The sequence below is a fragment of the Equus caballus genome, chromosome 4 (genome assembly GCF_041296265.1).
Source record: "Equus caballus isolate H_3958 breed thoroughbred chromosome 4, TB-T2T, whole genome shotgun sequence".
Classification (NCBI taxonomy): domain Eukaryota; kingdom Metazoa; phylum Chordata; class Mammalia; order Perissodactyla; family Equidae; genus Equus; species Equus caballus.
Window position 1 is genome coordinate 43,748,024 of NC_091687.1, and position 25,706 is coordinate 43,773,729.

General features: G+C 42.4%; 1 protein-coding gene across 2 annotated transcripts in view; it reads right to left on the reverse strand.

The window, feature by feature from the left end:
• Positions 1-22,971, reverse strand: part of SLC25A13 (solute carrier family 25 member 13) — a 195,997-nt gene extending 173,026 nt beyond the window's left edge. Inside the window, exon 1 of one of the 2 annotated variants that reach the window (XM_023639244.2) lies at positions 22,691-22,971. In XM_023639244.2, coding sequence (XP_023495012.1) covers positions 22,691-22,705 — 15 coding nt within the window. In that variant the 5' untranslated portion in view covers positions 22,706-22,971. The remainder of the gene's footprint in view (positions 1-22,690) is intronic. The other variant, XM_014739147.3, reaches the window with a different exon arrangement.
• Between the last annotated feature and the right edge of the window lie 2,735 nt (positions 22,972-25,706).

Here is a 25,706-nt window from a genome sequence, read left to right on the forward strand (position 1 = left end):
CTTAATAATTCACAGTGGTACAGAATTGTGTACTCAAAATCATCACTAGGGCTAACAGGGGGCAGTAGGGAAGAACCTAAGAAAACCTACATAAAATAAGGGATACTAATTTGAAGACGAAAATGTAAAGAAAAGAAAAGCTCTTCTCTTACATTGGGAAACTAGAGATGTAAGACCACGATCTCCTAGAAGGCATCTCACTCCTCCACAGCCTCAGCTCTGGCAAAGAACAGAAACTAGCAGACGTTCCAAAAGTGCTGATTAAAAAAGAAAGTCTTCCAGATGAGTAGAAATCAAATCTTTACAATGAAAACAGGTAGCTTTTAGGCCACTGGTTCTCAAAGCGTGGTCACTGGACCATCAGCATCAAATAGGAACTTTTAGAAATGCAAATTCTCACACCCTACCCCAGATCTACCCAAGCAGAAGCTCTGGGGGCGGGGCCCAGCAATCTATAGTTTAATAAGCCATCCAGGTGATCCTGATGTTGTTAAAGTTTAAGAACCACAGCTTTTGCTAATGTCCAATTCTGTCTGATTAAGACTGAGGTTCTCAGCCCCAGCTGCAAATTCAAGTCACCTGGGGCACTTTTAGGTTTTATCAATGTCCAGGCTGATCAAATTCAACTACAAAGGCCAATCTAAATAGAATCTCTGAAATGGATACCTTTAAAGCTCAATCACGAGATTATAATTTTTGGCTGGGTTGAGAACCACTGAGTTAGAACCCAAGATCCCAACCTCAGCTAGCTATTTTGACCACATGACACAGCCTTCACTCAGCAATACTTCTTCCATCACCATTCCAAACCTGAAAGGTGTGAAAGCCAAGACAGGCACAGGCTTACACTGAAAAGTCTACCTTCATGAAGTAATTATTTACCTAAGATATGAAATACAAACCAGAAGAGGCAGCTCATCAAAAGCAGACTACTCCATGAGTGCATGTAAACACATGCACACATGCAGTGACAAGCAGAAAAAGGAGGTGGAGGGAGAAATGTCCCTGCATGGTCTTTGTACTTAAGGAAGTAAGTATAGTGGATAGACCTGAATCCCAATGCAAAGCACTACTGGGTGTGACCTAACAGCTTAGAAGCTGGGGCCAACCCTTCTTCCCATGTATCTTCCTGTACTGCAGAGACTGGGAGGTTAAAACCACATTTCCTAGACTCCCTTGCAGCTATGTGGCCTAGGTGCTGTCAGACGAAGTTGGGTGAGATGTGGAAGGCAAAGTTTTGGAAAGCAAAGATTTGGAAGTTGGGGGCCATGCTTCTGCTGTTTCTGCCAGCAAGCATCATCACTGGAATCTGATTTTCCTGTGGCAACCTCCTGCCCATGTCACTTGAAGCATGGTTCTGAAACACTCCCCGTGTGGCAGACAGTTTTATGACTGCACAGGAGGCAACTGCTCCCTTGTTGGCCTGCTCTGCTGTAAGGCTCTGGAAGTCATCCCTGAGAGTGCAACCTGAAGTCTGTTTCTTCACCTTCCCAACAAATTCTGTAAGCTATTTAATACCCTGTAACAAATCTCCCTCTGCTCAAACCAGCTAGATGGATTCTGTTCTCTGCAAGTGAACCTTGACTGATAAAATCGCAAAGGAAAGTTTGGAATTCCTCAAAACCATACAGTTACCATTAACTTGAGAGGAAGAAAGAGGTATCTCATCAAACTTAAGAAAAATAATTTTTCATTGAATTCACTGAGTCATTCATTCCTTATCCTACAGGTTCCCTAAGTTCTAATACAGGAAGAGCAGTAGTTATAAAAAAAGTCACTGAAATATAAATTAGCATACAGACAAGATGCCATGTTAAGCATTCTTCAAACCACAACCTTTCTGTGTAATCCACCCTCAAAAGTTCACATCACTCAACAGTTGACTTATAAAGCACCAGACACCACAAATGTTAACCCGTTGGGTAATTACACAAGCAGGTCATTTCAGGGCTGCCAGAGATGTTTATCAGGACTCAGTAGCCTGTGAAGTGTGTTGGATTTAAGCCTGCACTGTTGTAGACAAACATTAAACAATGATAAAGCCATCACCATTAAAATTCTGTATTAAGAAGCAGAGTATAACAGTTAACAAATGAATGGTGGTGTTGTAGCTGTGGATTCTCTTATGCCAAAATAACTTTAAACACACTAATTTTAGATTTTATTATTATTGTTATTAAGCTAAAGCTAACATTCCAGTAAATGTTCCCAAGAGTAAAAATCTGACAAGAGACACTATGAGTCTTTTCTAAAATAGACATTTTTCTAACTGTTTATATTTTCAACTCCCTACAAGGACAGAAAATTGCCTGCTCACCCTCATACAGGGAAACATCACCAGGTTTAGAGTAAAGATTTGGGTCCCAGTGTGTTGCTAACTTGGTGACCCTGGACAAGTCAGTTAACATCTCTGAGTTTTAGTTCCCTCATCTATAAAATGGGAAAAACAAGAAAATCTACTTACTTCATAAAGTTATCTTAAGGACTAATTAGAATGAAAAAAAAGTGTTCTGTAAATCCCAAAGTGATAGACAATGTTGATAGTGATTATTTGCTACTCTTAAAAAAACATAAGGTGAGGACACAGCTATATATTTCTAATCCCAAATACGAATGGAAGGCAAGGAGGTCCAACATGTATTCGAGCTAGAAATAAGCAACAAAAGATAAGAGGCTAAGAAGAAACACAGTTTATTAAAATTCTATTGGGTGATCACAGTCTCGTTAGGAAGGGTAGAGAACCATCTTGAGGCTGAGGCTCCCCCAATGATGCCCAGAACTATCCCAGAATCACTTGGTGAGAAATCCACCTTAGATCCCACAACAAAAGCAGTTGCCTAGGCTGCTCGTCAGGTCAGCTGGAATGGAAACTTCACAACAAGCTGCTTCCTCGTGTTGGCCTCTTCCAAATCAGAGTCACATGTGGGCATCTAATTGGCAGATCTAGACCACGCGCTCGTGTCCTGGCTGCAAGGAAAGATGGGAAGACTTACACATTCTGCCAGGCAGCCCTTATAATGTTGGGATTTTCTCCAATATAGAAAACTTAGTCAAAAGATGAGGGGGAGATTTCTGGTTTCCAGTCCAGCATGTAAGGCGCTTAGAAGCTGCCACTCTGTCCTAATAACAAGTAAAAAGCTGAGAGACTAAAAAGTCAACAACTCTCCCTAGATCTGTCAGGGAAATGAGGTCAACGGGCAAACCACTGCCCCCAAAATGGGAGAGAGAGGCAGAACATGAGAATCACCACTCCCCAGAGCAGAAACCATGAGCTGAAACTTCCACGGGAATCAGTGTCAGAGTAGGAAAACCTGAACTGTAAAAGGCGAAATGCTGGAGGCTCAGTGTGGACAAGAGGAAGGTTTAAAACCTCCAGGGGGACCTAGACTTAGGGGTTCCCCACACTTTTATGAGTTTTACCTCCTGGAACTCAACCTGATTCTCACAGTGAATATCAGAGAAAAACCACCTTGCACTTCCAGCAGGAGGAGAGGAAAAGGAACCATTTGAAATGCATCAGAACATTCTGTGCTTTATAACAAGGTCTGCCCTCTAAAGAAATTATTTAATAAGAGCCTAACCTGCTGGGGTATTACCAGAGCCTAACTGACTGGAGGGAAGGTAAATACCCAACTCCAGCCACCTGAAGCCATCCTCTCCTACCTAAGGGAAAGAAAAAAACTGGCAAATGCTTGTACACTGTCCAGGGACACAGGCTCTCTAATGGATTGAGACCTAATCACGGGGCTACAGAACACCTCCTCGCCCTCTACGCCCTACCACCCATTACCAAAGGCCTATTTACAGCAGTGCCTTTTATCCAGTACATCACGTCTGGCTATCAGGAAAAATTACAAGGCATACCAAAAGGCAAAAAACACAATTTGAAGAGACAGAGCAAGCATCAAAACCAGACTCAAATATGGCAAAAATGTTGACATTATCAGACCAGGAATTTAAAACAATTATAATTAATATGCTAAGTGTTCTAACAGATAAAGTAGACAGCATGCAACAACAGATCAGCAATATAAGCAGAAAAATAAACATTGTAACAAAAAACAAAAAAGAAATGCTAGAGAGATCAAAACCACTAACAGGAATGAAGAATGCTGCTGATGAGCTTATGAGTAGACTGGACACAACTGGGAGAGAATCTCTGAGCTTGATGGTATCTCAACAGAAAGCTCCAAAACTAAAAAGCAAAGAGAAAAAAAGGCTGTAAAAGAAAAAGAGTGGAACAGAATATCCAAGGACTGTGGGACAACTACAAAAGGTGTAACATACATGTAATGGGAATATCAGAAGGAGAAGAAAGAGAAAAGAAACAGAAGGAATATTTGAAATAATAATGATTGAGAATTTCCCCCAAATCAATGTCAGACACCAAACCACAGAACACTGGAGATCAGAGAACACCAAGCAGGAAAACGAAAATCACTTAAAAGTCAATGGTCTAAATGCACCAATTAATTAAAAGACAGAGACTGTCAGAATGCATCAAAAAACAAAACTCAACCATATGCTATCTACAAGAAACCCACTTTAAATATAAAGACACATACAGATTAAGAGTAAACGAATGGACAATGATACACTATGCACGAACTAATCAAAAAAAGAAATAGCTATATTAATTTCAGACAAAGCCCATTTTAAAGCAAGGAAAGTTATCAGGATAAAGAGGGACATTATACAATGACAAAGGGGTCAGTTCTCCAAGAAGATGTAATAATTCTCAATGGAACAGACTAGAAAGCCCAGAAATAGACCTACATAAATATAGTCAACTGATCTTTGACAAAGGAACAAAGATAGTCTCTTCAACAAATGGTGCTGGAACAACTGGACATCCAAGTGCAAAAAAAATGATTCTAAACACAGACCTTACAGCCTTCATAAAAATTAACTCTAGGGGCTGGCCCAGTGGCACAGCGGGTAAGTGCACACGTTCCGCTTTGGCACCCTGGGGTTTGCCAGTTCGGATCCTGAGTGCGGACATACACCGCTTGGCAAGCCATGCTGTGGCAGGTATCCCACATATAAAGTAGAGGAAGATGGGCATGGATGTTAACTCAGGGCCAGTCTTCCTCAGCAAAAAGAGGAGGATTGGCTGCAGATGTTAGCTCAGGGCTAATCTTCCTCAAAAAAAAAAAAAATTTAACTCTAAATGGATCACAGACCTACATGTAAAACTCCTAGTAGATGATATAGGAGAAAACTTAGATGGCCTTGGGTTTGGTGATAACTTTATAACACCAAAGGCATGATTCAAGAAAGAAAGAATTGATAAGCTGGACTTCATTAAAATAGAAATTTCTGCTCTGAAAAAGACACTATCAAGAGAATGAAAAGATAAGCCAAAGACTGGCTTTGCAAAAATAAAATATTTGCAAAAGAATAGCTAACAAAGGACTGTTATCCAAAATATACAAAGAACTCTCAAAACTCAACAAGAAAACAAACAACTCCATTAAAAAATGGGCCAAAGACCTTAACAGAAGCCTCACTAAAGAAGATATACAGATAGCAAATAAGCATATGAAAAGATGCTGCACATCATCAGGGAAATAAAAATTAAAACAACAAGGAGGGCCTGCCTGGTGCTGTGGTCAAGTTGCATGCTCCCCTTCGGCAGCCTGGGGTTCGCAGGTTCAGATCCCAAGCGCAGACACAGCACCGCTCATCAAGCCACGCTGTGGCGGCATCCCACATAAAACAGAGCAAAAAGAGGAAGACTGGCAACAGATGTTAGCTCAGGGCCAATCTTTCTCACAAAAAAAAACAACAACAGCAACGAGATACCACTACACACCTATTAGAATGGCCGAAATCTGGAAGACTGACAACACCAAATGCTGGTGAGGATGTCGATCAACAGGAACTTTCATTCATTGCTGGTGGGAATGCAAAAATAGTACAGCCACTTTGGAAGACAGATTGGCAGTTTCTTACAAAACTAAACATACTCTTACCATTCGAGCCAGCATTCATGCTCCTTAGTATTTATCCAAAGGAGCTCAAAATTTATGTCCACACAAAAACCTGCTCACGGATGTTTACAGTAGCTTTATTCATAACTGTCAAAAGTTGGAAGCAACCATGATGTCTTCCAGTCAGTGAACGGACAAATAAACTGTGGTACATGCAGACAATCAAGTCTTATTCAGCACTAAAAAAATGAGGTATCAAGCCATGAAAAAACATGAAAGAACTTTAAATGCATATTTCTAAGTCAAAGAAGCTAATCTGAAAAGGTTACATACTATATGATTCCAATTGTATGACATTCTGGTAAAGGCAAAACTATGTAGATAGTAGAAAGATCAGTGGTTGCCAGGGGTTAGGGAGTAGGGAAGGAGAACAGGCAGAGCACAGGGAGTTTTTAGGGCAGTGAAACTATGTATGATACCATAGTGATTGATACATATCATTACAAAATTTGTCCAAACCTATTGAATGTACAATGCCAAGAGTGAGCCCTAGCATAAACCATGGACTTTGGGTGGTAATGATGTATACCACCCAATGTATGGATCATCAATTGTAACAACCGTACCACTCTGATGGGGGAGGCTGTGCACGTGGTACATGGGAAATCTCTGAACTTTCCTTTCAATTCTGCTGTCAACCTAAAACTGCTCCGAAAAATAAAGTGTATTAAAAATAAAAAAAGGACAAAAAAGAAAAAGCTCGTGGGTAGCCAGAACCATCAAGATGAACCTGATTAGGTAGAATCATGAGGCATGGAACTGTATAATCTCCCTTTCTTTTCAAAGAATCCTTGAAGCGGGTTGAATTCTCTTCCTTTATACTTGAAAAAATTGCAGGTCAAACAGGTTGATCTGCCCAAGCCCCATGCCTCTTCTTCAAGGTCACAACCCAGGCTGTCAGGTTGCCTTAGACCAGGGTTCTCGACCTTGGCCCTACAATTTGGGTCCGTCACTCTTTATTATAGGGGGCTGTCTGGTGCATTGCAGGATGTTTAGCAACATCCCTGGCCTCTACTCACTGGGTGCCCATAGTAACCCCACCTCCCAGAGGTGACAACCAAAACTGTCTCCAGACACTGCCAAATATCCCCTGGAGGCAAAACTACCCCACTGCCAGTTGAGAACCAGTGGCTTAGGTGGTGCTGCTCCACTTGCTCATTCGTGCAACACAACCATGTATGGGAAGCCTACCAGGTACCAGGCCCGGCGCCAGGCACTGAGGAGACATGCCAAATAAACCAGAGACCCTGCCCCACAGGGGGAATGACAGACTCATCAACGAGTGGTTGCTACAAAGTGTGTGATGATACACGCTATCACAAATTAGAGAAGCGGCAGAACTAAGGTCATAATTCTGCTGGAGGTGGGGGTCATGGAGGTAAAGTCTTTGGAGTTGGATCATTTATTATTGACTAGAGCAATTAACACTGACCAGCTAACTTCTATTGGGCCCTTAACTCTATACTAGGCAAGGTTCTACAGGTTTTACATCTCATTTACACATGACTAAAATTATTTACACTGGAAAGTCATTAATATCCCCATTTTGCAGACGAGGAAGCCGAGGTACCTAAGACACTTCGTCTTCCATGAGCAGTAATAAATCACAAAGCCAAAAATGACCCTACAGCCCAGGTCATTTTGACACTAATTATACTACCTAGAGGATGTGTCAAGAATTTGGCAAACAGAGATGGAGACTTTAGGTTATCCTTATGAATCATGCTACTGGACAACACTGTAGCTGAAAACAATTTAAAATAGTCTTTTTGATTTGGCATTATGATACCTAAATGCCCTGGTTCAGTAGAAGGCAGACCTGCCTAACGCAGACTAATATTCTCCAGTATTATATGCTGAACTCAGTCTCAATTTTTTTAAAACATCAAGGTTACAGTATAATTAGGAACCAGTTGCAATTGTAATTACCTCTCCCAATATAATTTGTTACATATTAGCAAGTGCCAAATTACTACTGCTCCTTAAATGAATAAAAACTGATTGTGCTGTTCTGAAGACTGGGATGTATGTTCCTGATGGGGAACAAAAGAATATAAAAAGTATATGACATATTTATAAAGTGCTGAAAGGTTCTACTTAGGAGATCACACGTTGCTGGAGCCCAGATAATGCCATAGAAAGTGAAAATGGCTTCTGAGAGAGAATAGCTAACTTAATAAATGCAGAGGAAGAGAAAGCAGCAAATCAAAGGACAATAGAAAAGTTGCTTCCACTAAATAATACCTTACCTGTTCAAAATTCTGCTGTGCATCAACATCATATAACTGAAGAACAGTCAAGAACCCAGGAGGAAGCCAAAAGGAAAAGAGCAGGCGCCCTCTGCATAGCGGGGATCCTCATCCCAAAGACGGAGCACAATTTCACTCAGGCGAGCCCTCCTCCGCCCCCTCCCACAGCCCATGGACTTCTGACATGACTCTGAGCATCTTCTCTGATTCCAAATCCACAGCTCACACATCTATAAAATGCACTCTGTCCCAGGCCCCGCTCTGAGCTTTACAAACAGGAGCACAATGATCCTTCCAACAGCCCTAGAAAGTAAATACAACCATGCCCTTTTCATAGATGAGGAAACTGAGGTACAGAGAGGTTGAGTAACCTGCCCAGAGCAATAATTTGAACACGGAGTCCATAACTTCAACCATTATATCATATTGGCTTTCAGAGGAAAAAAGAGACAGCATGAGACTGACAGAGCAAGAGAGCCTAGAGGTTAAAAGATAACTAAGACACATCAACCAATTGCAATGCCTGGACCTTGTTTAGATGACAATTCAAAAAACTACTGAAAAAATTATAAGACAATAGGAGAAATGTGTGAAATGTGTACCCAGTAGATATTTGATCATATTGAAGAATCACTGAAATTTTTTAGATGTGATATTCTGGCATGCATTTAAAAAATCTGTTGTAGAGAGACACACTCATATTTACAAATACAATGATATTATGTTTAGGACTAGCTTTGAAAACATCAGGGGGATGGGAGGAGGAGAGAGGCTGTGGTATAAATGAAACAATTGCATAAATTGATAATTACTGAAACTGGCTAGATAGGGACAAGGGGGGCTGTTACGCTCTCCTAATTTCCTATGGAAAATTTCCATAATGAGAAGTTTTTAAAAAATGCTGCTATTTTTCTAAGGCCTAAGTCAAATGCCAGTTCATCCAGGAAGATTTTCCAGATTCTCCAACCAGATTCACCTCCTAGAATGCTATTTGCACCTACTTTATGGGCTTTGCAATTGGACATTTAAATTCTCATTCTATCACTTAGCAGCAACATGACCTCCTGTTTTCTCAGCTGTTAAAAAGAGAGAGATAGAGAGGACTGAGGAGTGAATGAAAGCAGAACATGAAACAGGATTTAGCAGTGCCTTGTGCCACAGTTACTTGCATCCTTTCCATATTCAAGTGGCCCAGCTGACTCAGTCATCAGTGGACAGCTGAGCCCCAAGGGGAGCTCTCTTGGCTTGCTGAGCTAATCAGATTTTCTCTTAAGAAACTGAACCAGTAGAGGGTCTGGGCTGAGCTGGCAGCAGGTTACGCTGGCTGATGATGCGGCACTAGTGACGCTTCATGACCTCCCGGGGTTGAACAACAACAACAAAAATTAAACTCATTCCCTACCTTTCATCTTATATGAAAATAAATGCATATAATCAGACAATCTTTAAAAAAAGAGAGAGACTGATAAAGAGTACTAGAAAAACATGAGTGGTTTCTTACATAATATTAAGTGGGGAAGCCGTGTCTAAACATGACAGACAACCCAGAATCCATATAACATAGAAGCCATAAAGGAAAAGATTAATAAATATATAACATAAAAATTAAAAAAAATCAAGCAAGTATGAACCAGTTAAACACCAAACAACTGAGAAAAAAAAATAACGAGCAACAGAGAGGACAAAGGGCCAATGTTTTTAATTTAAAAGTGTTCTTGGAACCAATCAATACAAAAAGGCAAATAACTCAATAGAAAATTGGGCAAAGGTCAAGACCAGGTTCTTCTCAGACAGCTGGTGGACACCAACAACGGGCAAAGAGAAATCTCCAAGAACCACCACAAAAAAAGAACCAGGGGCTGAGTTTTTACTTCCGGAACTAAGATGGGACACCGTGGAAAGCAAGCAGAATCGACGTCAGCCTGCAAGAAAGAAAGTGTGTGAACGTTCAGAAGGAATAAAAGTCCTTACCAGTGGGCCTGGCAGAGCCAGATAAGAGGCCTGACACGTCACCAGGCTCTCCTTTCAAGCCACCCAGATGACCCAGGGAGCTCTGGTGACTTCCTGCTCCAAAACAGCAGCAACAGACATACTGTTAGGACTTCCCAGGAATGTTTCCCTATAATGCAGCCAGGCTTTCTTAGTTAAAAGGGAGAGCGTTTCTCTAGGAGTCCCCTTCTGAAGCAGCCCTCTCTGTGGTCATGGAGATTCATCCAGCTTGCGACAGTTTGTTCTGCCGTGATGACTCTCCACCGTGCACTCTCTTGGAGATTGCCCATGCAAAACTTCTCAAGTACTCCCAAATTGGTATTATTTATTTTGGTGAGGGGTGGAGGAGATTGAGAAAATAGTTTATTAGAAAAAGAGTAAAGTTTCCAACAAACCACACACTTACAATGGAAAATCTCCTCCCTCTTTTCACTCCGCCATGAGGTGCACGCGAAGTAAACAAACAATTCAAGGAACAGTGTCTAAAAGTTATGCAACAGGTACTTTGAGGGCTATCTGTTACCTCCAGATGGTCCCTGTCCTCAGGAGCTTACAATCTAGTCGGACACATCAAATAGAAGAAACATCAAGGACCATTCTTCAGAACCTCAACCCAAGACAACGTAAAAAACGATTCAATATCTGTTATGGGCTGAACTGTGTCCCCGCAGAATTCCTATGTTGAAGTCCTAACCCCTAATCCCTCAGAATGTGACTGGATTTGGAGATAGGGTCTTTACTTATTTATTTATTTATTTTGAGGAAGATTAGCCCTGAGCTAACTACTGCCAGTCCTCTCTGTTTTGCTGAGGAAGACTGGCCCTGAGCTAACATCCGTGCCCATCTCCCTCTACTTTATATGTGGGACGCCTACCACAGCATGGTGTGCCAAGCGGTGCCATGTACGCACCAGGGATCCAAACCGGCGAGCCCTGGGCAGCTGAGAAGCGGAACGTGCGAACTTAACCACCGCGCCAGCACCCTGAAGATAGGGTCTTTAAAAAGCTAATTAGGTAAAATGAGGTCATTCAGGTGCATCCTAATCCATTAAGACTGGTGTCCTTATAAGGAGGAAATTAGGACACAGACACTGAGGGAAGACCACGTGAAGACACAGAGAGAAGACCATCTACAAACCAAAGAGAGAGGCTCTCAGAAGAAACTAACCCTGCCAACACCTTGATCTGGGACTTCCAGCCTCCAGGTTTGTGAGAAAATAAATTTCTGTTGTTTAAGCCACTCAGTCTGTGGCACTTTGTTACGGCAGCCCATTTAGTAGGCAGACCATATTCAAGTTGCTCCAATTGGGCCATTCTTCTATTTATTCATTTTTGGATCCAGGTTCACGCATTGCTTTCGGTTGTCATGTCTCTCCGAGAGTCTCCTTTAACCTAGTCCTTTCATTCATAACACTGACATTTTTGACGTCAGACCAGAGATCTTACAGAAAGTCCTACTTACTGGATTTGTCTGATTATTTCCTCAGGATCAGATTCAGATTCAACATTTTGGGGAAAAATTCTCCAAAGGCCATGTTGTGTACCTCTCATTGCATGACGTCAGTGCGTACACAATGCCAGCTTGTCCCATCTCCTGATGATGTTAAGTTGGATCGCAGATTGAGGCAGAGCTCTCCACTGTAAGGGTACTTGCTTCCTTTGTAATAAGTAAGTAATTTACAGGGAGATACTTTGAGACCATAGGAATTCCAACAATCTTTTATAGAATGGTTTTTAGCATAGATTGAGGACCCTTGCCTGAATCAGTTAATCCTTGCAGATTACGAAATGATTTTTTTTCTTTTTCTACTTCTATCACACCTTCTACCTTTATTAGCTAGCATTCTTCGGTCAACAACAGCTTTACCTCTCCATCTCACTTTGACTCTTTTTGGGGAGGAATAATAATCACTCGGGGGATGATGATTTTTTTTTTAATTCAATGTATTACAATCCATTTGCAATTCATTTGTTTTTATCGTGGTAAAGCATATAAAATTTAACACTGTAAGCATTTTTAAGTGTACAATTTAGTGGCATTACATACACTCACAACGTTATACAATCATCAGTACTATCCATTTCATCAACCCAAACACAAACTCTGTACCCATTAATTAATATCCAATTGATTTTAATAGCTATTATTTTTTTGTAATAACTGTGATACATGCCCATTATAATATATATGTATATACACATGTATATATGGATATATACACAGACACACGTGTGTATTCAAAGAATGAAAATCATAACATACAAGAAAGAACAATTGTGAAGATTAAAATTTAGCCAACTAAAATAAACCACTATGCAAAAAGCTGGTGGACCAGGAAGATAGCATCCAAACCTATTGATCAAACATAACATCTTTGGACACAACCAGGAATTATGTGCCTCCTGATGTGAGTAGCCAGTACCAAGTACCCAGTAACCTGAGAGAGGCATCCAGCAGCACCTAGGAAGTATTCCAGCCAAAAACAAAGTAAAAATAAATAAAACCCTAAACTTGATCAAGCTTCTATATCTAACTATCACTTGTCAGAAAACACTGGGGACAGAGGAACACATGGGGGATGCAATCAGTAAAAAATTCAAATTGTGGGAAACCACAGGAAAGATGACCCAATTCCCTCATCAAATAAACTGTAAGGAAATAAAGAAAAAAAGCAGGGTGGGGAGAGCCTATAGGTTAACAAGATTTAAAAGACACATCAACCACATGCCATGTGTGGACTATATCTGAATCTTGTTTAGAACAAACCAACTGTAAAAATCATAAACTGAGGACACAGGTTTTAAAAATCCTTACAGGTGCTTCAAGGTATGGGAAAATAAAACCAAGAGCCCTTTTCCTAAAACTGAAGGGAAGAACTGAAAAAATAAACAAAATCTGCCCACCAATATAGAGAAATAAAAAGAAACATTCCTGTCTCAGACTGAGCTCTGAGTTAAACAAACAAACAAAGAGTAGGCTCCCTTTTCCTCCTGCTACACTGTTGCCACAGCTTCACATGGAATACAACCGGGATTAGATATGTCCCATTCACAAACTGCCGTGAAGGAAATGAGAAAGAACTAGTGTGAGGCAATACTGGAAAAGTCAGACAACAGCCAAGACCAAGGAGGCGTTAGCTGGCCAAAGAGATCAAATTAGATTCTGTAGGCGACGTGAAGCCACACTGTGTAGATTAAAGAGGGCAATGTAGCACAGTGGTTATGCGCATGGACTCTGGAGCCAGGCTGTCTGTGTTCAAATCATAGTTCTGCCAATTATAAGCTGTATGACGTTGGACAAGCCGCTTAACCTCTCCGTGCCTCAAGAGACTTAATCATTCTGTACAGATGAGTTTCCTCATCTGTATAATGGAGACAATAACAGTATTTACATGTCACAAGACTGTTGTGAAGGTTAAATCACTTCATAGACAGAGTGCCTAGAACAGTGCCTGGCTTTTGAGTATTATATAAATGTAAGTTGCTGTTGTTACAGTTTTTACATAAACTTTCTGAGCCTTCAGTTTCTTATTTGTCAAATGAGGTTATCAACACCTTCCTGCTACCTTGTAAGATGATCATAAAGACCAAATAATGAAGCTTGGGCCTTCATATTACTTGGCTATTTTAATCCCTGCAGACTGTGAGTTCTTGAACACAAGTCCAATCCCTTACACATTTTTGGAAGCCCAGCACTTAGTAGAGGAGCTGGCAAATAACTGGTATCAATAACATACTTGAATACATTTTTAAAAACTGTTAAGTGCTGTATCTGTGAACACAGTACTGCTATTAACACGGCAACGAGGGCCAACCTTAGAAGCTTCCTTTGACAGTTCTGGGCAGAATGGAGAGGGAAGTACAGGGAAGAGACCAAAGGCAAGACCAGCTTGGAAGCTATGGCAAGGCTGTAGCTAAAAAGTAATGAGAACTTGAACATAAATGGAGGGGACAGGACACACCCACTCCAGGGAAGTAGAGCGGTTTAACTGAGCCATCTCTTTGCCCATTGCAAATTCCTGCCAATGGTGTCTCTCCTGGCTGCCCACAATAGGTACTTAATTGAACTAACCAGAAACTTTAGTAGGAAAGTTAAGTTGCAGGCTGAAAGTGAGGAATGACCAAGAAAATGAATTGAACCCCGAGTAAGCAGAGTCTGAAATATCTTTGAGACAGACAAGTTGAGATTTCCAACAGAGCTGAAGACGCGTGGCTGGTGTCTGAGAGCCGCCAAGCTGAGGAGCAACACGGAGCCATCAAGTGCAGAGGGAAGAGGATCTCGGGCAGAGCCCTGGGGGACAGCAACATTTAGGGGGAAGCAGAGGATGAAAAGAAGCCCACAAATAAGAATAAAGGTGTAATGTGAGAGTTAAGAAGCCAACCATGAGAGGTGACATCATGAAAGCTGATGGAAGGCATTCCAGGAAGGAAGGTGGTGGGACACAGGGTCCTGTGAAGCCAGAAATAGGGGGCACAGGCGGAAAGGTTTAGAAGTGAGGTCACTGGTGACCTTTAGGAAAGAACGTCGAGAGAACAGGCATAATTTCCTTCTCAGGAACTTTAAATACGGGTAAGTAGTAAAGAAACGGAGAAAAGTACAACCCTTGTATAATAATCACACATTCTCTTAAGTAATAATTCAGAGACATGTTCCAAAATAACACCCTGGCCCTAACGAGGAATCAAAATGAGCCCTAAGAACTCTAAAATCTATACAGGATTTTGTCACAATGTATTTAATTCTGAAAAAGTTGGACTAACAACCAATTCAAAAGGTGCCACACCCTTAGTTTAGAAAGGCAGCTACATTAATTACATAGTAATGAGAGTTCCAGACCAATATTCTTCAAACTTTAATGTTCATACAATCCCCTGGGGATCTAATTAAAATACAGATTCTGATGCAACAGAATCTTTGGCCTGGAGTGAGGCTGAAGACACTGCAATTCTACCAAGCTCCCAAGTAAAACCAATACTGCTGGTCCTTGGACCAAAAACTTGCAATAGCGAGGCTCCAGGAAGACCTCTCAGACAATCTGGCTGCTAAAGTAGCCACACTATGGCTATCTGGCCACACATCTGAAGCTATCCATTATGATGAGTATTTAATGGATCATGAGCTTTGAAAAAGCACACCATGTTTTGTTGAAGTAGGTCAAATAATATCTTTGTCCCCTAGGTTTCAGTTTGGTAGAAATGTCCCATAGCCTCCAACAGACGTCTCTTGATATTCCTACGGTACTTCATAATTCCCGATGTGCTTTCACAAGTTATACTCCATTTGCTCAGCACAGGTGTCACAGATGGTCCCTGTTTTCCATAGGGTGATACTGAGCACTCGGAGAAGTTAGACTTGTCCACGTTCTCACCATCAGTGGAAGCAGTGGGCCTATAACCCAGGTTCTCCTGCCTTCAAGTCCAGGGCTCTTTCACTAAAGCAGAGCTACTGATTTAGAAGAAGAAAAAAAGTTCTCGCAGCCTCTTCCCACATAAGAAAGCAGCTCTGCGCTGACCGAGCAGTTGGGGTCCTCTGCAGCTCAGCCTACAACTGTGACCAGGATCAGACACAAGCAAATCACATGTCTAACTGCGACAAATTACTAAACATGCGTCTGGGGGTAGAAAAGTCTGTTCAAATCAGGCTTACGATGGGGTTCAGGACACACTACCCCAAATGATAGCACCTCGGCATGCTGAATATCTTAAGCTGAAGGAGTTTGAGAAAACAGCAGAAGCCGGAAGGCCACTTTGACCTTCCCCCTGAGCCACCCTAACTCCCCGAAACAGGTCATAAATCTCCCACGTAAAGGGTACCCTCCCTGCACCAGGAAGTGAGAAGAATTTTCATCACCAGAGATGGGGAATCTGGGGCGAGAAAGCTGACCAAATAAATCTTGTTAAACTCACCTTTATCTTCCTAGTTACTTTTTCACCATTTACTACTCCTAGCCCAAACCTGCCTGTCTTGTCAATTCTTCACAAATTCACTGTTTCTTTGTCTAAAAGCAATAAAAGCTTCTTGCTCTGGTCACTTCTTGAGGTCTTCATTCTCCGGTGAAGGCTCCCATGTACATGTAAAAATTCAGTAAAATTTGTATGCCCTTCTCCTGTTAATCTATGTTCGTCGTTTGGATTTTCATACCCAGCCAGCGACCCTGAGAGGGTCAAGGAGAATTTCTCCCGCCCCTACACTTTTAGTTATACAATTTTCTGACAAATCGTGCTCCACAAGTCTTATGCAAAAAGGTATTTTACCATATAACAGTAAGTGTACCCTGAAATAGCTGACTCTCATATCAAGTCAACAGTTTTCATGGATAACATGTGGAAACTGTGACTACATGTGGAAATCAAGACAAAGCTACCAGCCTAATAACAGTCATTAAATAGAGTGGTTTATTTAAGTTGAATTGCTAAGAATTTCAACACTGCCAACTTTGCTATGTTGTCAGCACCTAAAGTCAAAAGGAACCATCCAGGCCTATTTTCACTCACGCAACTGCACAGCAAATTTCCAAAGGAAATGATGAGCATGAGCACTCCGTCTTTTAAATGTTTCCCATCAACAAACCAGACCACCAATCTGCAAAATCAGCCACTGGGAACAGTTCTGAGCTAACAGACCAGAGCCATCATTAATTGAGTCAGTTTGACCCAATGAGAGCCTGGTTGAAGACGCCATGAAAAAAGGGCTTGCTCAGTTGCTGCTGAATACTTGGCTAAGGGAATTCTATCAGTGGGATATACTTACTACCAAGCAGAGCCAACACACATCTGCAGACTCACACATTCCTCTACTCTAAGACCCACCGAAAGAACACAAGGAGACAGGGCGAGACGGACAGGTGTTTATGAAGCAGCAAATGCCGAGCGGGCAGAGCAGGAACGAATCATGTTCAGCAGGCCTAGTCCTCAGAGATAGTGGAGAACACAGGAAGGAAGGACCCCATTTAAGAACTCAAGAAAAGCAGAGGCTACTGGTAGGACAAAGGTTCAAAGCAGCACAAGGAGCCAGAGCTCCTCCAGCAATCTTATAAAAGAATTCAATATCCAAAAAGACCTGCTCCCTGATTTTCTTGCACTACGCACCGGCTTTCAACCCTTCCCACCCTCCACTCACCCCCCAGTTCTCTATTTGCTGACCAACGCTGGTAAAGTCATGTGATCTCACTGGGGAACATGGATGATACATGGGCAGAGATCTAGTAAGCCAGGGCAGAGACTGCAAGACCAGGATTACTCTTTGCAACGCTTTCCTCCTCGAGCACCTACTCTGACAGAGAAAACCCCTCAGACTTCACAGGATGTAATTCACAGGACTGTTAGAGGCATTGAGGGAGTTAATAATGAAAAGCATTTACAACTGAATTTCATCCAGTAAGCACTCAATAAGTGTTAGCTGTAAGTAACTTAGCTGCTCTTTTATTTTTTTTTTGGTTACCTGCTATCCCTTAAATGTAGCATGTGCTCTCAACTCTCTGCCCTTCATTTGCTGTTTCCTACCACTGGAATGGGTCTTTCCTCTTCATCCATTCCTTCTGAAATACCCCCACAGAAGATGCTTCCTCCTTCCCTGATGCTCCAAAGCCCTTATTACCCTAACCCCACTTAGGGTACTTCCTTGAGAGGTATGGCTGTGGTGTTCTTGAAGGCCCAAATGTTAGTTCAATTCATTTTTCTATCCTCTGTAGGGTCCAATTTGGAACACTGGAAAGAACGCAATACACAATTCTCGATGAATCAATGATCCTAGCAACAACACATCCAAGAATGGACTATCAATACCAGGTGTACTAGTCTTACAGACTAAATTTTCATTATTATTCATGCTTTAATTTGTCCCCAAATTTCATTCTTTTAGTTCTCAGCTAATTTCACCCAAATTATTGGTCCACATCCAGTTTTACACCTGAATATCTCTCATGCCTGAACTGAAGTGCACATTCTCTAAGTTTTAACAGTTTTATCCAGCTTAATCTCATCATTATTAATGTATAAACTCAAGCAATGACAAAGAGGGGAGGTTCAGGACAACCAAAAGGAGGTGAAGAGGAAGGAAAGGCTGAGCCCTCCATTACTACATTTTAAAAATGCATTGTTTGGGGAGTTATATAAAATATAATTTTTAAAAACTCATTTTCATTTTAATACCTGTAGGACAGTGTTTGGAAGTGTTTAAAACAAATACTCAAAACAACACAAATTGCACAGGCAAAACACTTACCATTTACCATCTAACAAGGGAATCCCCAAGGATTATTCCTACAAAAGTAGGCAGCAAGAGAATGGAAGCTTTTTAAGTTCACCTCAAAATACTAAGAGTCTTAGATCAACGTTTCATGAACAAACAAATACCTCTTGCATCGTTAAGTAGTAATCTTCATGAAGAAATCAAAATAAAAGCAGACCAAAGACTAGATTCTAGCTTTCCTATTTAAAGGAAGAGGGACATGAATAACCAGTTACATGTGAATAAATAAAAGACCTAAGAAACTAAGAATAAATGGTCAAGAGATCAAGAAATTGCTAGATGTGACTAAATTCATCCAGAAAATATCAAATCTGCTTAAATATTCAAAGAATTTACCACAGTGAGTGTTGGAATTTGCCTACAATTGCTGAGCTTCAGATTCTTGGCCCAATTTCTTAGATACTCCATTGAGGTGAGCTTCTCTCCTAGACAGGCTTCTCCAGTTCCAAGAGGGGATGTCAATCCTACCCACAGATGAGATTGTTAAACCTATGGCTCTGTATTCAACATGGCAACATGGAATATCTGCACTCTAGGAAAAAGCAAAGAGCATGGCCTTTAACTCAGGCTGCCCAGTAGTGACTAGTAGCTGAAAGAAGCACCCCACAAGGATAGTGCCCAAAGGCAACTAAATTAGTGGCATTCTCAGACTATGATAGACCAGCACAGCTCGTGTTGGGAACCTTTTAAGACTACAATTACTGTACTGTCCTTGAGCTACCAAGAGGGATATGATAAGAAATAGCCTTATGGAACCCAGAGATATATTTGTGGTCATGAGGTAGTTTCAAATGCAGTTCACTCCCAGCATGTAAAAGGATCTGGGGAAGAAATAAGCCCACACATTTATGAACAGCTAATATTCAACAAGGGAGCCAAGAGCATACAATGGAGAAAGGAGAGTCTCTTCAATAAATGGTGTTGGGAAAACTGGACAGCCACATGCAAAAGAATGAAAAGTAGACCATTACCTTATACCATGCACAAAAATCAACTCAAAATGGATTAAAGACTTGAATGTAAGACCCAAAACCATGACACCTCTAGAAGAAAACATAGGCAGTACGCTCTTTGACATTGGTCTTAGCAGCATATTTTCAAGTACCATATCTGACCAGGCAAGGGAAACAAAAGAAAAAAATGAATGAATGGGACTACATCAAACTAAAAAGCTTCTGCACAGCAAAGGAAACCGTCAACAAAACGAAAAGACAACCTAACAATTGGGAGAAGATATTTTCAAACCATATATCAGATATGGGGTTAACATCCAAAATATACAAAGAACTCATACAGCTCAACAACCAGAAAACCAACAACCCAATTAAAAAATGGGCAAAAGATCTGAACAGAGATTTCTCCAAAGAAGATTTACGGATGGCCAACAGGCATATGAAAAGATGCTCCACATCGTTAGCTATCAGGGAAATGCAAATCAAAACTACAGTGAGGTATCACCTCACTCCAGTGAGAATGGCTATAATTAACAAGACAGGAAACAAGCGTTGGAGAGGATGTGGAGGGAAGGGAACCCTCGTACACTGCTGGTGGCAGTGCAAACTGGTACAGCCTCTACGAAAAGCAATATGGAGTATCCTCAGAAAATTAAGAATAGATCTACCATATGCTCCCGCTATCCCACTGCTGGGTATTTATCCAAAGAACTTGAAAAGGTAAATGCATAAAGATACATGCACCCTTATGTTCACTGCAGCATTATAGACAATAGCCAAGTCTTGGAAGCAACCTAGGTGCCCATCAAGGGACAAATGGATAAAGAAGATGTGGTATATGTACACAATGGAATACTACTCAGCCATAAGAAATGATGAAATCCAGCCATTTGTGACAACATGGATGGTCCTTGAGGGTATTATGCTGAGTGAAATAAGTGAGAGAGAGAAAGTCAAATACTGTATCATCTCAGTCATAAGTGGAAGATAAAAACAACGACAAACAAACACATAGCAATGGAGATTGGATTGGTGGTTACCATAGGGAAAGGTGGGGAGGGCAAAAGGAGTGATTAGGCTCACATGTGAGGGGAGGGACTATAATTAGTTTTTGGGTGGTGAACATGATGTAATCTACACAGAACTCTAAATATATTACGATGTACATCTGAAAACTATCTAATGTTATAATCCAACGTTACTGCAATTAAAAAAAAGGATCTGGGGAGAAATGGCCCTCAGATAGCCATACAAGAAAACCTATCTCCCAAAGAAGTGACCTCACTCATGGTCTTCTGTTTGCTTTGGCTCCTAGAAAATTCAGTCACCTCTAGCAAATACATCCTTATTTTCCACTAACCCTACTCCTGGCTTCATCTGACTTTCTCTTTATCCTGTTTTTCTCATCTACTCTGACTCAACTTTGATACATCTTGTTGGATTGGAAATACATGTATATGACGTGAGCCATCAGAAATCCTGAAAAGAGGCAAGTTTAAATGAATAAATAAACAAAAACACAAGTTCCCAAAGAGTAAAAATGAAATGTTTCATTTTCCCTCACTCTCACTACTTGGCTAAAATTCAACCACACTTATTGGTATGAAGTGACAGTTTAATAAAAATACAGCCAAAAAGTTAAGCCTGCTTCCATGTCACTTATTTTACTTCCTACTAGTTGATCAGTCTTACCTTATACTCCATTTATATGCGTATTCCTCAATTTAGCTTTCTCAATTATTTTATCTCCAAATTAAGTAAAATTATTTATCTGCAGATATAAAAATGACAGTAAAGTATGGGTATCTACTCCCACCTAATCTCCTGGAAGAAGTCACCCACCCGGAGGGAACTAATTCATACAAAGCCTGACTGCATGCAAATTTAATGCAAAGAAAAGGTCAAAGGTCAAAAGTGAATCCCAGTGATCCTCAGAGAATCTACCTAAAACAGTTACATATATGCATGTGTACACTAGTACCCACACCCAGAGTACACTCCTGAGGATGGAACTCAGAGTAATTACAGAAAAGAGAAAGGCCACTTAGGCCACATAGTCCAGGAACATGAAGGAGCCTGCAGATTTGGGGAGCCTGGAGAAACTTAAGTCATAGAACAGCATTTAAATATATTTGTCTGCTTACAATTTCCATTGCAAATGTGATTAGTTTGCTTGAATAAATAGGAATATGATGTGTTGGCCATGTTTTCCTCTTGAGGGTTATCACAGAGTTTTGATTAAGGACAAATGTTTGAAATGTTGGGTATATTTAAGTTCATTGCACTTAAAATGAACTAAGAAGTTGTATAGGCTTGATTAAAGGGCTGCCTTCGTGAACTTAAAATTAAAAGCAATAAAATCCAATGATTCAAGTGATTGGGACTAAATATGGTATTCTGCCAGAAAAGGTGAAATGGAGTCCAAAGAGACTGAAATGGTGTCCAGGTTTCAAGAAACGGTGAAAGAGGAAAGGTCAAGCTGTCAGAGTTGCCTTTCCTCTAGGTTAGTGAATGATTCACATTATGCAGAATTCCTTTTAAGTAGAACTTCACAGGAGTTACAGGCTCCCAGGACAATCTGTTTTGTCATTTCTAAAAAGAAGCCTCTCAAACGCTCAAAGGCCGGGATGTAAGTGTTGTCAGATGCGGGGAGGGTGAAGGATGAGAAAGGTGGGGGCGGAGCTGTGGGCAGGTCCTCCGGAGATCCTGTGCACACGCGCGCAGGCCAACTCTCCCAAGCGGTCTCCAACACGGAAGTCAAGGTGACTTCCCCACCCACGGGAGGGCGGAGCCTTTGAAACCTAATAGGATCTGGCTTCAGCGAGGGCTGTGACCCCTGGAAGGAGAAGCCAGGGTCAACAACAACCGGGGTCAAGAGTAGGGGTGCGCTGGGGTGGCCGAGAGGACCGGCTGACCCCGGCCTCCCCCGACCCGGGCGCACCCGGCTTCTCCAGGCCGGCCTTGGCTCTGCCCGCCCAGCGCCAGCCAGACACCGACTCCCGTCCCGGGCCAAGTGGGAAGGTCCATCTGGCAAAGTTTCTGCGGCAAGGTCGGGCCTCGGTCCCCGCACGGGCCGCATGTGCTGCCTGCGAGGGGCGGTCACCTCCCTCCTCTCGCTGCTGCAAGGTGGAACAGCTGCCCCGCGCCCCTTTCTGTCGGCTTTCTCCACGCACGCCCCGGCACGTGCGCGCCCGCGCCTCTCGCGCCCCTTGGGCACCGGCCGGCCGGCGCTCCCCGGGCAACGGGCGACGCTTACCTTGGCGGCCGCCATGCTTCACGCCGGGTGCGGGGGCTGCGGGACCCTCTCAGCGGCTTGCTGGCACTGCGGGCCCGGGCGGCTCCCTTCCCGTCCCGGCGGCGGCTGCAGCAGCGGTACAGGCAGCAGCGTGCGCGCCCGGCCTGCCTCCCCACGCCCTCCCGCCGGCGCGGGTCATGCGGGCGCCGCCAGCCCATTGGCTGGGCCCGGCCCGGGCCTCCTGGGCTCGCGTGATCCGGACGGCCTCTGCCCTGAGGCCGGGGCGGGCCCGGGCCGGGGGGCGGTGGACGGCGCGCCGGCACGTGACCCAGGCTGCGCTGTCCAGCAGCGGCGACCTCTGCGGCCGGGGCGGAGGAACGGTGACAGGGTGCAGGCTGGTCTCCTGGGGGCAGGAGGATTGGCAGTAGTTAGCTCAGGGCTAATCTTCCTCAAAAAAAAGGAAAAAAATTTAAATGTGGTAAAGTGTACATAACATAAAATCTACTATCTTAACCAGTTTTAAGTGTATGGTCCAGTGGTGTTAAGCACATTCACAGTGTTGTGCAACCAATCTCCGGAACTCATTTCAACTCGAAAAACTAAAACTAACTCTATGCCTATTGAACGACCACTCCCATTCCTCGCCCCCACAGCCCCTGGCAACCAGCATTCTATTTCTGTCTCTGTAAATTTGACTACTCTAGGTACCTCATAAAGGTGGAATCACACTGTATTTGACTTTTTGTGACTGGCTTATTTCGTTTAGTATAATGTCCTCAAAGTTCATCTATGTTGTAGTAAGAGTCAAAATTTTAAGATTCTTTAAGACCAAATAATATTTATTTAACTTTTAAAGAAAAAAATAGAAAAAGAATCAAGAGTCTGTTAAGGGTTTTTTCTGGGAATCTTGGAAAATTCAGGAAGTCAGAGTAATGACAAAAAAAATCACTCATAATCCAACCACCAGAGTTAGCCACTGTTAACATATCCTTGTATTTTCTTCAAGTCCTGATGTCATGATGTGTGTATGTAGAGAGAGTCATATTTTTCAATTTAAATACAAGGAATCATACTCTGAGTATAATTTTCCTATGTCTGCTCTAACAAAGCCATCACCTACTTGGTGGCTTATAACAACATAAATTTATTTTTTTAGAATTCTGGAGGTAAGAATTCCAAAATGAGCTGTAAGGGACTAAAATCAAGGGGTCCCTGGAACAGTGCTCTCTCTAGAAGATTTAAAGGAGCATCTGTTTCTTTGCCTTTTCCAGGGGTTCATGGCCCCTTCATCCATCTTCGAAGCCAGCATACATAGCATTTTCTCTCTCTGACTGCATCCCTCACGTGGCCTCTTCCACCTGTGGTCTGCCGCTGCCTCCCTCTTACAAGGACACTTGCAATAGCATTTAGAGCTCACCCAGATAATCCAGGGTCATCTCTCTACCTTCAGGTCCTTAACTTAACCACATATGCAAAATCTCTGCCATGTAAGGGAACACTCATAGGCTCTAGAGATTACGACGTGGACATCCTTTGGGAGCCGTTAGTCTACTTACCAAACCTACCACACTAAGGATGCACATGTATCCACGTGTGGATAAAAGTGTATTTCAACTTACATTTGGAGTCAGACTCAACTGAGCTTCCTCCTTCATTTTAGAATTCCCTAAAATATGAAATTTTCAATAAGTTAAACTGTCATGAGTCCTGAAATAGGAAAGATGCTCCTTGACTCCCACATGACTTGCAAACAACAGCGTGATATGACACATCCTCTGAGAAGATAAAGTAGAAATTGGCTGGGCACCTGCCACATTGCCTCCTACCACTTTGTCTTGTCCTGACAGTCTTAGGTGCCCTCCTGATAAGTGACTTGTCTTGTACTTGTCCCTCCTCTCTGTCCCCAGAGCAGCCTCTTCCCTACCATTTAAAAGTAGCTGGCACTGAACTTCTACTGAACAGGCGCTGTTTATGGGTTGAGTTGTGTTCCCTAGAAATCCTAATCCCCATGACCTCAGAATGTGACTTATTTGGAAATGGAGGATGTAATTAGTTAAGATGAGGTCATACTGGAGTAGAGTGGGTCTTTAGTCCACTATGACTGGTGTCCTTATAAGAAGACACAGAGACACACCAGAAGAACGCCACGTGATCAAAAGGTAAAGACGAGAGTGACTCAGCACAAGCAAGGAGTGCCAAAGGTCAACAGCAACCACCAGAAGCTAAGAAGAGGCAAGAAAGGATTCCACCCAGAGTCTTGGAGGGAGCACAGCCCTGCTGACACCTTAATTTGGGACTTCTAGCCTCCAGAACTGGGAGAGAATAAATTTCTGCTGTTTGAAGCCACCCAGTTTATGGTACTTTGTTATGGCAGGCTGAGAAAATCAATACAGGCCCCAAAGCCATCTGTGCCTTGTATTGCCATATGCCAACCTGGCCTGCTGGGAAAGCAGCCAACCCCAATCATGGGGAAAGCTCGTGGGCTCCCAGGCACACAGCCTGAGCAGGAGCCTGAGCCCTGGGAGGTCAGAAGAGTGAGCAGTGTGTCCTGCTCTGAACTTCCACCTTTCTCAGAGCAGCTGTGCAACGTAGATGCCCTTTGACAATGGTTCTAAACTATCTGATTTTCCTTAGTGTCATTGAAAACAAACAAGCAAACAAAAAGCACTGCTACCACTCCCAGTAGGCTCCCAGGTTCGATTGCTGGAAAGGGTATCCAGCAAGAAGGCTTGCGAAGCATGCAGGAAATTTTAGGCATGTAACTATAAATTGCAACAATGATCCTTTGTGTGGATTGCATTTTGCAAAGGTAATACCAGGCTGGTAAAGGATACGTGTGACAGAGCAAAGGGAGCACCATGAAGTAAGTAAATGAAGAGCTCGCAAGTCCTGACCTTGCAGCCGACACTCGGCAACTCAAGGACACAGAGAGCCAGTCCTTCTATTGTAGTCATTTGTTTTAGAAATCCTGCCGAGTGTCAGATCGAGCGTGATAAGCCTTCTCTGAGAGTGGACTAAAGGTAGGTCAGAGGTGAAT